The sequence below is a fragment of the Didymella exigua genome (genome assembly GCF_010094145.1).
Source record: "Didymella exigua CBS 183.55 unplaced genomic scaffold M421scaffold_9, whole genome shotgun sequence".
NCBI classification, from domain to species: Eukaryota; Fungi; Ascomycota; class Dothideomycetes; order Pleosporales; family Didymellaceae; genus Didymella; species Didymella exigua.
The window spans coordinates 78,434-92,617 of record NW_022984783.1 but is presented as its reverse complement, the minus strand read 5'-3'; the positions used below and the strand labels follow the sequence as shown (position 1 = coordinate 92,617).

The 14,184-nt window shown below is 56.8% G+C and overlaps 5 protein-coding genes across 5 annotated transcripts; 2 read left to right on the top strand and 3 right to left on the bottom strand.

The window, feature by feature from the left end:
- Positions 1-1,165: 1,165 nt before the first annotated feature.
- M421DRAFT_418969 (glycoside hydrolase family 43 protein) lies at positions 1,166-2,413 on the top strand. Its single transcript, XM_033591957.1, has one exon. The coding sequence runs from the start codon at positions 1,345-1,347 to the stop codon at positions 2,353-2,355; it is 1,011 nt and encodes a 336-aa protein (XP_033450168.1). The 5' UTR covers positions 1,166-1,344; the 3' UTR covers positions 2,356-2,413.
- Positions 2,124-3,936, bottom strand: M421DRAFT_418968 (MOSC domain-containing protein). The gene is made up of 2 exons (XM_033591956.1): positions 3,406-3,936; positions 2,124-3,352 (listed from the first exon to the last, which is right to left on the bottom strand). Exons 1-2 carry the CDS (start codon positions 3,635-3,637, stop codon positions 2,502-2,504), a joined length of 1,083 nt encoding a protein of 360 aa, XP_033450167.1. The 5' UTR covers positions 3,638-3,936; the 3' UTR covers positions 2,124-2,501.
- A 582-nt stretch (positions 3,937-4,518) lies between these two features.
- Positions 4,519-6,505, bottom strand: M421DRAFT_3696 (uncharacterized protein; the record flags this gene model as incomplete). Its single annotated transcript, XM_033589741.1, has 3 exons — positions 4,519-5,760; positions 5,810-6,207; positions 6,262-6,505. The coding sequence occupies 3 exons, from the start codon at positions 6,503-6,505 to the stop codon at positions 4,519-4,521; spliced, it is 1,884 nt and encodes a 627-aa protein (XP_033450166.1).
- Positions 6,506-8,659: 2,154 nt separating this feature from the next.
- M421DRAFT_418965 (uncharacterized protein) lies at positions 8,660-13,325 on the top strand (the record flags this gene model as incomplete). Its single annotated transcript, XM_033591955.1, has 2 exons — positions 8,660-11,743; positions 11,790-13,325. Coding segments are annotated over exons 1-2 (3,827 nt in total), but the record flags the coding sequence as incomplete, so codon positions are not given.
- On the bottom strand, positions 13,047-13,676 carry M421DRAFT_29356 (uncharacterized protein; the record flags this gene model as incomplete). Its single annotated transcript, XM_033589045.1, has 1 exon — positions 13,047-13,676. A coding segment is annotated over one exon (630 nt), but the record flags the coding sequence as incomplete, so codon positions are not given.
- Positions 13,677-14,184: the final 508 nt, after the last annotated feature.

The window sequence follows — 14,184 nt, the reverse complement described above, 5'->3', positions numbered from 1 at the left end:
GTTGGATGGTAGTGTCGTGGATGCACAGTGCAGGCCAAATCTTGGGGATTCAAATACAGCTTGTTATTCTCTTAGGCTCGGGTGAACCGTAATTCAAAACCTTTGAACTGTACTGGTTGCTGGCTAGTGAAAAAGAGTCTCTTGTGTAACCGCCTTATGATGCCAACCCAAAATTCAGTGAAGGCCCGCATCACTCCCCACCATATAGATACTGCGTACGTACTTCCCACGGTGTGAAATACACGAATATCTGATCTAGCCATGGTGTCTATTCTTTGCGCTGTGAAGCTGTTGGTTGGAGGAAGTCGACTATGATTCAAGTCCGACCAGGGTCCTCGTCTACCTTGGTTCGTAAATTCAGGGTCATACAACGTCGACGAGCTCGGTTTTTACCTTGAAAGCTGATATTTTTAAGACCTTTGTCTGCTTGTTGTATGTACTTGTGAGTCTACTGAACAGCAGAACTTCGCACGTAACAACAATGGCCCTTGAACACCATCGAAACACCACTATCTCGGTCACTTACGGTATGTGCAAGTAAGACACTCTCGTCAGATATGATCAAAAAGAGCAAACATAAGTAAACTCGGCGGTCGATCAGCCTTGGACTTCAGCAAATCGCAGATCTCGCTGATTTATGCAATGTGCTTGAATAACATTATCTGTGAAGTAGAGAACCGAAATCCCGCCGTCAAGGTCGGATTCAAAAGGGAGGGAACTCGTGAAGGTGAAGAAAAGCATAAAAAGGATCAAGAGGAGGAAGGGGGCGGCGCCGATGGCCGAGGAAATTCTGAGAAAGACGGGGCAAGTGAGGATTGATGTTGAGATGGTCAACGTCTTCCATCGAAAGGTGATGGCAATGAGTGTCCTGGTGTGCTGATGAGGGAATTCGAAGCCAGACCATGGTTCCTTGGTCAGCGATGCGGTGATGGCAGGCACGTGCTGGCGCATGTCAACGACAGAAGCAACTCGGCAAGCCCATCATTCTCTCCTGGCCGCATTAGTTCCGCCATGATTGTCGGTGAAATCCTTGTGCTCCGCCGTGAATGTCCTCCGCCGCCTGTGTCAGCCCGATGTGTTGAGCGGAAGAATCGCCGGCTAAAGAGACCCGCAACCACCTTCAATAGTTCACCCTCAACCGAGCACTCGACTGATCTCATTTCAGCAGCAACGCGACCGCTCCAAGCCCCACAAACTAAGCCGGCGGTTAAACAGGGTAGCTGTGCCGTCATGCGGGCAGTACCTACCCCTCCACATAAGTATGCGCGATGCCTACGCGTGAAAAGATAGACGCGACGGCTCAACTACCAAATACACACATTTAATACCTCTATCACCGCGACCATGGCTGACAAAGAACCCATTGTGACCCACGTCTACACTGCTGATCCGTCGGCGCACGTCTTCAATGGCAAGCTCTACATCTACCCCTCTCACGACCGCGAGACAGACATCAAAGACAACGACAATGGCGACCAATACGACATGGCCGATTACCACGTCTTCAGCATGGACACTGTCGGCGGCCCCGTCACAGACCACGGTGTAGTTCTCAAGCAAGAAGACGTTCCATGGGTCTCCAAGCAGCTCTGGGCACCTGATGCAGCAACCAAGAACGGGAAATACTACCTCTATTTCCCTGCACGCGACAAGGAGGGCATCTTCCGCGTCGGCGTCGCAGTCGGCGACAAGCCCGAGGGCCCTTTCACGCCAGAGCCCGACTACATCAAGGGTAGCTTCAGCATTGACCCCGCGACATTCGTTGACGATGATGGCTCAGCATACCTCTTCTTTGGCGGAATCTGGGGCGGCCAGCTGCAGAACTGGGCGACGGGCAAATTTGACAAGTCGGGCGAGGAGCCCACAAGCGGCGACGCGCTGAGCGCAAAGGTCGGCAAGCTCACAGATGACATGACGCAATTCGCATCCGAAGTCACCGACGTCCTGATCCTCGATCCCGAAACGCAGAAGCCTATTCAAGCTACGGACCACGACAGGCGGTTCTTCGAAGCTGCTTGGCTGCACAAGTACAACGGCAAGTACTATTTCAGCTACAGCACGGGCGACTCACACTTCCTATGCTATGCGGTTGGAGATAGCCCTGTTGGGCCCTTCACGTACGGCGGCAGGATTCTGGAGCCCGTGGTTGGGTGGACGACGCATCACAGTATCGCAGAGTTCAAGGGGAAGTGGTACCTGTTCTACCATGACAGTACGCTCAGTGGTGGAAGGAATCATCTGAGGTGTGTCAAGATCAGGGAGATCGTGTATGATAAGCATGGCAAGATTGGGTTGGCGGACCCGCAGCCGAAGTTATCGGAGGACGACGCGCCGCCTGCGAAGCTCGAGGGGTGAGTTTAATATATACAGATAAAATGAAAACTCTGCGCGTGCATCACGGTTGTTATCAACAGTTGCGTCACTGCAGGTATTTTGTATGCTTCACAATGATTCAGATCAGCCCATATCATCCAAGTCAACCAGCAAATATCTTCCCACACCTAAAACCCAGCAATATACCGATGCTGATCCGTAACCTCCGTAACCTCCAGCACATCTCCAACCCTAACCACCCCCGTCTCGCGCGGCACACACAACATCCCATAACAAGGCTTGTACGTAATCCCCTCGTCAATCCTGCGATACTTCATCAGCGTATCCCACGGCTGCTGCTTATGCTCCTCCGCCGTCTCGGGATCCACATTTGGCACATGGCACCGCGCACAGCGCTGCGTGACATCTAGAGTCGTCACCGTCTTGCCCGCGCTCGTGATGCGCAGCGTTTTCCACCGGTCTTCGTCCCACGGTGTCGAGGCCTGGCCACGCACCAGGATGTTCGGCCGGAAGCGCGAGACGTCGAGCGGTGCGAGAGAGCCGTTCTCGGCGGTGCGGATGCGCGTGTTGAGTTCGTCGATGCTGGACCGGTTGCCCACGAGCAGCGGCATCAGGTCAGGGAAACATGTTGATGCTTCCCGGCCCAGTACATCTGGAGCGCCATTTGAACGCAGTTCGCGCGGCTGCGAAGACTGAGGAGGCTTGTACACGAGACGCACTTCCTTGCCGAAGAAGGCGTTGAAGGATTCAGTTAGAGTGGGCGAGTAAACGCACGTGGATGTCCATTGGTTCCAGATCTTGGCATCGTGAGAGGCGGTGTTGGAGTCCAGCCACTCAGCGGTCGGGTGCGCGGGAATGCTGAATTCGAGTTTCTCATCGACGGAGTTTGGCGCGGGCGCTGTGACGGTGAGGGTGTCTGTTGCTGCGTCGTAGGAGGGGCGGATCAGGGTCATTTTAGCATTTTGTCGGATCGTGAGAAACTCGTAGTCTTCTGATGTGACCCACATCCATTGACGATCTGGTGCAGGATTAGATAATTGGACTGCCAGTTGGGCGCTTGTTTCGACGTACCAAGATCAAGCCCTGTAGGGAGCACCTTCGCTGACTGCACTTTGATGCCATGACATGACTTGATTGGATGGATGTACAGAGCGGTGATTTCTGTCGGCGGAGGAAGCGGTCCGGCATTGTTCTTCTTTGGTAGCACTTTCGTGAAGTATCCAGTGAAGTATAGGTAGGTCAATACTGGTAAAAAGAAGGCGGAAAGGACGATAGCCAATTGCGTGGCTTGCGACTGCGCCATATTGTCGGTGGTCCCCGGAAGGGAGCCTGAACGTGTTGTGCGGGTGGTAACGTGGTATCCTTGATTCACGTTTTTAGAGTCTAGAGGAATGCAAACAGTTGCAGGCGCGGCAATGTGACGAGGACGAGGTCCAGAGCCTCAATCGATATTGCAGAGTAGTATTCGTATTCTCAGGTATGTGCTGCCTTGCTGACAGAAAGTTTGTGTAAGTCCAGACCACGAATGTCAATGGCACGCCCTTCCGGCTAACGTTACAAGAGGAATTTGTGAGTTTATGTTTGGGGGCGATCTCTGGAAAGATGACGCATGGCCCGGGCGCGGGGAGGCAGAGCGCGATGTTGCGCGCTGAAGGCGGCATCAGCTCCGCGGAAGCGGTGGGGACTTGCATCAGATTGGTAAGACGCTTGCTCTCAACGCAAGTGTGAGAGATATTGAATATGTCGATGAGCCAATGATGTTACATTATTTGGGAAACATTCGGGGTACTGTTCACCATCTATAGGCTTCGCATTCGAACTCCAAACCATCCTTCCTCATTGTGTCAATTACTCCAGACGCTACGTGAAATGAGATGTTGTGTACAGTCCTAGGGAATATGACGCGCAGACACTGCGGTAACATGAAGGAAAAACTCTTTTGAGCAGACCTAAACATGATGATATGGAAACCGTAATCAACGCTACATTATGGGTATACCTTGCTTCCAAACTCAGGGACGATAGGAAATTTCAACAAGTACAGCTCCGTTGTGGTGACGTGTGGCTCGCTCAGCTCGGCACGGCACGGTGGTGAGCGTGCCGGCGCTGGCGCGAGGTTCGGAATCACTTTCTCAGTGAGGTGTGGGTGTGATGTGTGGGAAACGCATTGTGGGAACCATGAGCTCAGCCCCAGTTCATCTCGTTGTTCCAGCTCATGGTGTCCCTGTTTCCACTGTGTTGTGATATATTGCTCGGCTTCCTTCGCATAATCATTCTCGAGAAACGATTCCCTTGTAACTCATCTTTGGGAGGAGGCGCAGGCGGCTGCTGCTGCTGTTGTTGCTGTTGCTGCGGGTGCATGGCTCGGTGGCTCGAATTTGATATGTTGACCAGCTTGGGAACGTATTTTCGAGAAGAGGGCTGGCTTTCGGAATGTTGCATGAAATTGGGAGGCACGCTCTGCCGTTGTTGGGGTTGTTGCTGTTGTTGCGGGTAGTGCGCGAAATTGGCATACTGTGAGGTTGGGACAGACACGACTTCCTTCGGCTGCGTATAGGTCATGTACGATGTCGGCTGTTGGAAGTTGATGAGATCAGTGGTCGCGACGAAATCAGTGTTGGGCCACGTTTGTTGCTGGTGAAAGCTTTGTTGCGGTATCGGTTGCGTGAAGGACGCTGACATGGTCGCCATGCTTGGGTTGTAACCTCCATAGGCTCCCATGTTGGTGTCTGTGGTCAGGTGAGCTTGCGACATGTCGGCACTGACGGGCCACTGGCTCTGCTGGAAGGACTGCTGATGATGCAAGACCTGCTGAGGTTCTACAGGATCTAGATCCATCATGTGCTGATCCTGTGGGACGCCACGCGAGCTCGGTAGCCTTGCATCGTTTCCAAAGTCTGACGTCTCGAGCTTGAACTCGACAATCTCGCTATGTGCAGAGTTGTCGGCTTCAGACACGTCAGGCGTCATCTCGGGGGCGGAGTCGACAGCATCTTTTGGTTCGATCTCGGCAAGGTCGTAGGTATCTTGTACCAGCTTCTCCATGTCGAAGGCACTGGTGTGCCATTTCGTCTCCAATTTGTATCGCAGACGGTTGCACTTCTTCGATTCCCATGACAGCTTGGGCCAGTTTTGCTCGTCCCCGTGGCGTTGTGTCAGGAGGTTGTTCCACGCGTTTGCAGCATCAGATTGCTTCAGCAGTCCAAGGATGACGTTGGTGAAGTTCCACTTTGCTCCCCCCTTCTCTTCGAAATGTAATGCTATGTGTTCGCATCTCTCTTCCCATGTAGTTAATAGGGTTGCACAGAAGCCGCAGCCCCAAGCATCCTTGTCGTGCATGACAATCTCATACTTCTTGACGCAGGGCGAAGCCTTCCTGCTAGTGGGCTGACCGCTCTCCCTTGGTTGTTTGCAGTGCTCACAGCCCTAATTACGGTCAGTATGACAACGCTGGGTGCAGCAGGACATTACGTACGTGAAGTTTTGTGTGGTGCTCGCGGAAGCGCTTGCCAGCGTGAAAGATCTGCTCGCAATCCGGACAGCGCCATGTCAACCGCTGCTCATGGAACTCCTCCTCGTGTGACTTCCAATATGGCTTCGACTTGAGAGCCTTGTCGCAAAAGGTGCAGGCAAAGTTCTTCGGTGCCGGTGTCGATGCGGTAGAAATGGTGGAAAGACGGGAGGAAGCTGTGGACATGCGAGAGGAGGCGGCGCTATAGTGGGTGAAGGAAGAGTCGGTCGAGGCGATCGATGAGCGAGGGTCCGACATCATGCTTGGCACTCTGCTAGAAGGTACACTCAAGTAGGATGACGCGCAGCTGCCTAGTGTAGATGTCGACATCATGGATGATCGGTCGGGGACCCGCATGCCGTCTGTATACGTGTGAGCTGAACGAGCTGACGCGACGGCGGGCATGTGACGCGAACCTCCATTTCGTGCCGCCTGCAACAGCAGCAAGATCTGTTGATCGTCCAGGTGCTTGAGGCCATGGATGTGATCGATTACGGTGGGGTTCAGCGAGCCATGGGCCGAGATTCGCGGTGACGAGGTCGCGCTCTCGGACACGCTACTCAACGGCATCGAACTCTGGAGGCTGCGGCGCGGGCGCTTGAAGGAGTTGCTGGACTGAGGCGTGCCATATTGGTAGAGCTGAGGGTCGTCGTTCTCCATGTTGTCCAGGGTCGCGCGTAGAGGCCGGTATCATGCCCGAACCTGGTACAGGCGAGCCGTCGCGAGGTTGGTGTGCTGGTGTCGCAGCGAAAGGGGGACAGCCGGGCGCGAAATGGAAGCGTTCGAGAAGGTGCGGCGGTTTTGTCAGAGTGGTCGAACGGGGACGAGCTCGGAACCAAGGCCGTCAGGAAGACATTGATCGTCTAATCTCCCGGGCGGAGGAGGCGGATGGCTCTTGTTTAGAGGAGAGATCGTTTCAACAAGCCCTAATGGGTCCGGATGAAACCACTTGGCGCTGCAGGCATGGAAGCAGTCATCAATCCCGCGCAAAGTTTCGTTAAAATAGTACGTAGATCTCTACAGCAAGCCTGTGCCGCTCTGACGAAGACTCTAGTCGCTCGAGAACCTCGATCCTCCTTCTGCGAACCTCTGCGAACCCTCGAGGCCCATCACGCGCAACGGTGAACGCGAGCAATGTACCTGAGGGATCGCCAGGAAGGCCGCGGTACCGCCGCTGGGCTCTGGTTCTTCAAATCCTACCCCTGAGCGAGCGTTGTGAAACGACACTAAACTCGGAAGAGACGCTTTGTTCTTGTCGCCCATCAACCTGGGCGACAAGAATTATCGTACCACGCCCTCAGCTTCCTCACAGCCTTGCGAGGTGCGGCTTGACTTGCTTGCTGTTGGATATCCCTGGAGCCTTGCATCGCTTTCGCGAACTAAGGGCGCCGTTCTTACCCCACCATGGTGGCGCAGACACGATGCGCAAGTCCGTAATTGGCCGGGAACACGTCTCAGGACGCGTGCCCGTGGTTGAAGACGCACCTCAGATGAGGCTCAGCTCAGACCCGCAAGTCAGGGTGCACTGGAACCTGGAGTTGGAGCAGCGACTGCTGACGGTACCCCAGAACTTACAAACAGCATGTCCCTTCATTGCGCAACTCAACAGGTCGATCTTCATCAAATGCCGTACCTCACGTGAAGAGAACTCACGATGTGTTGTCAAGTCAGCAAGCCGCCCCCTGCTCGCAGTATCCGTATTGTCGTCATACTGGAGGTGCGCGCCGAACTGCCATGTCCGCCCTCCCACACCAGATCAACGGAGCGCATTGCTGAGGATCTGCTTCTGGTCCCACTACTTCGCGCTATCGATACAGCACCAGGGCGTCCTTGGCAGCAGCCTTTGAAGCCGGGGTTCAGAGTGTTCTGAGATAATTGTTGGGCGTGTGCTATTTCTGGATCAGAACAGGAGCTGTATCCACCAAAGGGACAGCGTCCTCAGAGCCCAGAAGCCGTTGTCTGAGCGTGAAAAGAGGCTTGAAACATGAAAATTCGTCCACGAAGCGAGAACTAGCGAATAATGGCCATGTCAGCATTGAGGAAGGCGGTGCCCAGATGTCCCACGCCGCGGACCAGATTCACCTGTACGGATGGACTATTTGCATAGGTTCGTATTGAGGATACGATGCAAAGTCTGTAGATAGAGTTTTCGATACGAGCGTTGCACAAGTGGGATCAAGAACGCTTGACATGATTCGATAGTACAAAGTTTTGCACCACCACGAGCGGTGTCGATGAAACTTGCTGAGCCCAAAATTGCTGGCCTTCTGGATGACAGTAGGGCCGGTACCAGCGCATAGTGTGAGTATGTGAGTATCCGGTTGTCAGGCAAAGTAACTCGAGAGTTAGGCAGCATGCTGGGGACACAGTCAGTTCACAGAGGTAAAGCATCAGTCAGACTTGACATTGTCGACACTCCAATGCAAGCTTCCAGGAGCGCTCGCGGCCCGCGAGAGATCAGCAACAACGACTTTGAGGAGACGACCGAAAGAAAGTGAAGCTGGAGACGAGTCAGGCAGAGATCGCCCATGCCTCGAAACGAGCAGGAAGCCTGTGAGACCCACCGGCGTAGTGCCCGGCGAGAGACGGCTCTGCGCTGAGCTGTACTTCGTACCCGGAAAAAAAAGCGAGAACTATGACAGCACTCGAGTACCGTTACATTGAGTGAACAACAGCTTGGAAGGAGGAGGCAGTCGCTGGGTTTCCAGAAACAGGGTCGCACCTACACAGATCCATATGTGTACTTCGTGAGTCTCTCGAAGATGATCTTGGATTGACAAGTGGTGGTCGCTGGTCAGGCCCGACTGCGTTGGCGGTCATACTTCGTAGAGGCGCACTTGCCATCTAAGGCTAGCCCAAATCGCGTCCTTTGATGCGACGCGAACGCGCTCGCGTAGAACCACTTTGATGCTCAAGTTCTCCCCACCACGAACATTTGCACGCTGAACATCTTCTAATCGCTGTCCGCCCAATCTTTACTCATAATTAGCGAGCATAGAATAATCTTTAACCCGCTTGTTGTTCTTCCGCCACATTTACATTCAGACATAGCAGCCCTGCACACGAACGCGAGTTGGTCGCGTCCATTCGTCTCGACTGTACCCGCGTAGCCTTCGCCTGCAACCCCCCTCCCCCCCATACATTGAACATGGCCACAATATGTACTGGTGCGACTACTGCGCCCACAAAACCTCGATCAAAACTTATAGCAGCTCTACGAAAGCCAACTTCCAGCGATTCTTCAGACAGCAGCGCAGACTCGGCCAGCGATGCTTCAGATATCGAGGACACGCCTACAAACACCAAGTCTGCACACGATTTGCGACTCCAAGCCAGAACCCCAACACCTGAGGAAGTGGAGGAGGAGGACGAAGTTGATGCAGAGAGCGCGTACTTGCGCATGAAGCAGAGATTGGCGGCGGAGAAGGACTCACGTCAGCAGCAGGCGCAGAAGCCGGTACTTGTCCAAGCAACGGCTATCAGTAGTGATGAGGAAGAGTCAATGCCAGTAGGAAAGGCTACCCGCACATTGGCAGGAAATACAAGACCAAGCCCACGAGCCTCACCGTCACCAAGCGCCCAATCACGCCAGTCGTCTCCTGGCCTTTTTGTCTCGCCAGGCCCGTCACCAGTCAAGAAACGGTCCCCGATCCGAGAAACAGCTGGCTCCGATGCAGATGAGTCGTCACAACAGGCGTCTGCCACCGACCTACAAGAGCGCGTGAAGCGCATCAGAGCCGAGAGACTTGCCCGGCAGCAGGGGGCAGCTGCTCAACCGACGCAGCAAAATGCACCCAAGCGATCGTCTGAGCAAGATGCGGCCAGTGACGATGACGCCGAAGTGGACAGGCGGCTGACACAACAGTCCAAGCCTACTCGACGCGCAGGCAAGAAGGCTATGGAGGCAATGGCTCGTGACCAGCAACGAATCAGCCGTAACATGCAGCTCACGCACCAGGCCAAGACGAAGAAGAGGCACACAACGAAGGATCTGTTTGCCAAATTCGGGTTCACCGCGCCGGGTCAGAAAGAGACCACAGCACCTCCCACACCGGAGAAGACTGCGGGTCTTGTGTCATCAGATGTCGAAGCTCAGGCAATGCATGACACACCACCCACTAGCCCACTTCGCCAGGGCGAAATGATGGAGGACACGGTGAAGACTGCAACCCCAACACCAAAGGCAGTAGCCATGAAAGAAGTCGACACCACACCAGTTCCTACGAAATTAGACAAGGGCAAGGGACGCGCCCCAGAGTTCGCACATCTCCCTACACGTGTGTGGCCGACACAAGTACAGCCAGTGACAGTACAGCACGCACAAATGCAGTCTGCCCGGCCTTCAGACGACATGGTGGAACTGTCTGACTCTGACTCCGACGCAAAGGAGGCGCCAAAGAGCAGATTCGCTGTGTTTGACAGAATTTGCACAAAGGAGGACGAGTCCAAGTCATTCGTGACCTTGCGTCACCTGGCCCATCTCACTTCTACCAAGCAGACTCGCCAAGGCCCGAAGGCGATCAGTCGCAGCGAGATGCACTTCTCCCTCGCACAACGTGCCCGCCAGCAAGCACAGAAGGCACGTGAAGAGAAAATCGAAGAGCTGAAGCGCCGCGGTGTCTACGTCGAGACCGAGGAAGAGCGGGAGAAGCACCAGATGGAGGTCGAGGATCTGGTGGCTCGGTTCGAGAAGCAGCGACAGAAAGATCTCAAGCTGGCCAAGATGGAGAAGAAGGAAGCCAAGGCCAATGGGGAAACCGACGACCTGCCATCCAGCGATGAGGATGACGGAGACTATGTTGGCAGCGGCGAAGAGAATGCGGCTGAAGACGACAACGAAGACCAGGAAGACGAGGAAGAGGCTGAGCTGGAGCTGTCCGGGTCAGAAGACGAACCGATGGAGGACGAAGACGCCGAGGCGGAAGACGTGACGATGGTCGAACCTGCTGAAGCGGCTGACGAGGATGATGAGCTCAGTATGCCCGTACGCAAGTCGACCACAGCACGGGCTCGCAGAGTCGTCGAGGACGACGATGAGAGCGACGATGAGGCCGAGACATCCGGATCCCCAACACAGCAAGCAACCCATGATGATGCAATGGCGGCCTTTGGATTCGGACACTCGAGCCCTGGACCCGGTCTGACACAGATGTTCGCTGGCACGATGGCGAACCTGAACGACTCTCAAGCCACCCAGGAAGAGGCCGAGCAAGACTCTCTCGACTTCCTGCGAAGCCTGCCAGACACTCAACCGGACGTTGCGTTCAGTCAGACGAACGATACGCTAGTGCCCAACAGCCAGCTGTTCGCGACGCCTCGCAAGGCGTCACAAGCTGGAGCGGAAACCCAGTTCAGCTTCGGGATTGGAGATCTGATGGGGCCAAGCCCTTCGAAGACTCAACTCTCCGAGGCCCCTGAGCCCACGCAAGATGCCGGCTTCTCCTTCTCTCGATCGCCGGCTGGCGTCATGGCCCCGGCCTCAACTGTCGAGACGGTGATGATGTCAGTCGCCGAGTCGCCGGTCAAGAAGAGATCTGGCAAGCTGCAGCGCGGGCGGCAAGAGGCGGCCGTCGAGCTCTCTGACGTGGGGGAGGACCTGAATAACGCGGACGCGGAGCTGAGTGACGTCGATGATATCCAGCGGCCGCCAAAACACAGGGACGCGTTCCGCACCATGCAGAAGGGCGCAAAGAAGCAGAAAGCCCTCGAAGCCTACAGCAAGAAGACCAGCGCGGCCAAAGACGTCGTCGAGGAGCAAGCCGACGAATCCGAAGACGAGTACGCAGGTATCGGCGGGGCCAGCGACGACGACAGCGACGAGGAAGACGAAGACCTCAAGGACATGATTGATCAGTCGGACGTCAAGGTCGACGAGCGCCGGATCGCCGCCTTTTATGCGTAAGTTTGTTCTGCCCCATCACTCCCACCGACTAACGCGTCCCAGCGAAAAGTCCAAGAAAGACGACGAGAAGAACATCAATCAGCTCTACAAAGACCTCATGAGCGGCGGCCTCCGCAGGCGAGCCGGGCGCAACGCGTTCGACATGTCCGACTCGGAAGACGAAGCCGAGACGCGGGGGCGCAGGAAACGCGCCGAGTTCGCGCGCATGCAGAAGGCGCTCCTCAGCGACGAGAAGATTGGCAAGCTGGCCGACAACCCAAAGCAACAGGCCTTCTTCAAGACGCTGGCGGACTTTGCGGATGATGCCGAGTACGACTTTCTCGAGCTGCCGGAGCCGAAGAGCGTGTACGCGGAGGAGAGCCAGAGCCAGAGCCAGAGTCAAGATCAAGATGAAGAACAAGATCAAGATCGAGATGAAGAACAAGATGAAGAACAGCAGGCTGCGGGGACAGAGGATGAGACCGTGGACGTTGTCCCGGACTCACAGGCAAACGAGACAACCACACCTCCCCCCAATGCTCTCAAACGCAAATCCCCCCCACACAGCCAGAAAGAAAACCGCGGCCCGCCCGCTGCGCGGCGGAGCGAAAACGGGCTGAGCCGCCGCCCCCTCACGCTCGCAGACGTGCAGACCAGCGTCTCAGAGCTACTGGCGGACTCGCGCGCCGCGGCGCCAGACAGCCCGTACGCGTCGTCCAGCGACTCAGAGCCGGACACGGCGCCCAAACGCGTGCGCGGCCCCGTCGTCGACCGGCTCTCGCTCAGCAGGCAGGCGACGCTCGACGAGTCGCGCGAGGCGGACGCGGGACAGGCCTTTTACGCGCCGTCGCGGGCAGCGACGGGGTTCCGCGTCCCCAGCTTGATCCGCCAGGCGACGTCGCTCTCCGCGTCCACCGTCTCCGAGGGCGGGGGCGGGCGCGGCAAGACGGGCCAGAGCGAGGGCGTGAGGAGGGGCGGCACGGGGCGCAGTAACATCCACGCGCAGGCGCGCGAGGCGGAGCGGCGGGCGGTGTTGGAGAAGAAGGAGGGGCGGCGGAAGGACGAGCTGAGGCGCAAAGTGGACGGGGCGCGGAAGAGGGGGGTGAGGAGCGTGCTGGGGGATTTGGGGGGCGGGTTTGAGTAGGTAGGCGAGACTTGGGTGCATGCAGGCAGTACATTCGTAGTTGTCACCTCCCATCACACCCTCTTACTGACCCATGACACCCTTTCACTGACCCATCACACCCCCTCACTGACCCATGACACCCGCTCACTGACCCATGACACCCGCTCACTGACCCATCACACCCGCTCGCTGACCCAAATCGCCCCGCGACACCCCGCGCGTATGCCCTGGGTAAGCACGTCGTACGGCCTTGCCTGCTTCGCGTCGTTTTCCACGGCGTGATCCAGATGCTCCAACTCCTCATCCCTTATCCGCCTCAGCTCGCCCACCAGCCTCTCCAGCTCGGGCCCCAGCGTCTCCCCCCTCGCCTCACACTTTTCACTCCAATCAAGCAGCACGCGAACCTGCTCGTTGTAATGCGTCCCAATCTCCGTCTCCACAGCCTCGGTGCACGCCATGGCGGCCTCGCGCCCCATGGCGGCAGTCGCCCAGCCGAGCAAGCTCGCGGCAGCCGTCCACACGGGCGTCATAGCCGTGGGCCGTATGCGGTGCCGCGCAATCACGTCGTTGAAGAAGGCGTAGTGCCCTGCTTCTTGTGCGTACATGTGCGCCATCAGCGGCCGGAGGCGGGGGTGTGATCGGATCAGCTGCGGGGTTTGCGCGGCGTAGATTAGGATCGCGGCCAGTTCGCCGGTTTGGTTGACGCGCAGTGCCGAGGAGAGGAAATCGCGCTGCGTCTGCGAGAGCTCGTGGATGCGGGCATTGGCGCGGGGCGGTGGCGAGGCGGACGTCGAGGCGGATGGCGAGGCGGACGGCGAGGCGGGTGGGGAGGCGGACGGCGATGCGTCGAGGTGCGAGGCGGCGAGTGGACTGCCCGAGCGGGTGGCCGAGTGGGTGGCCGGGTAGGCGACGGGCGAGGCGACGGGCGAGGTGGTGCTTTGGTGCCGCCGGCGCGCGCGCGAGGGAGACCATGTGCATGCGGCGAGTGTTCGCGGCGCGAGGCAATCGAGGACGGGCGTGTGGCTGCGGGCGAGCGTCTGCGGCGAGAACAGTCGAGCAGACATGTCGTGCGGTTGCTGCGCTGCAGCGGTGGACGCGAGCAAGAAATGGTGGAAGCAAGCAAGAAATGGTGGAAGCGAGCAGGAAATGGTGGACGCGAGCAAGAAGCCGTGGACGCGAGCAAGAAATGGTGAGAGCGAGCAAGAAGTAAATGCCGAGCGCGACGAGGAGCACACAAACGTCCCCCGTCCAAGCACTCTCGCAATCGATGAGCTCACCACGCGCGGCCCGACCCACTCTGCGGCGTTGCGGCGACGCGCCTGCCAAGCGCTC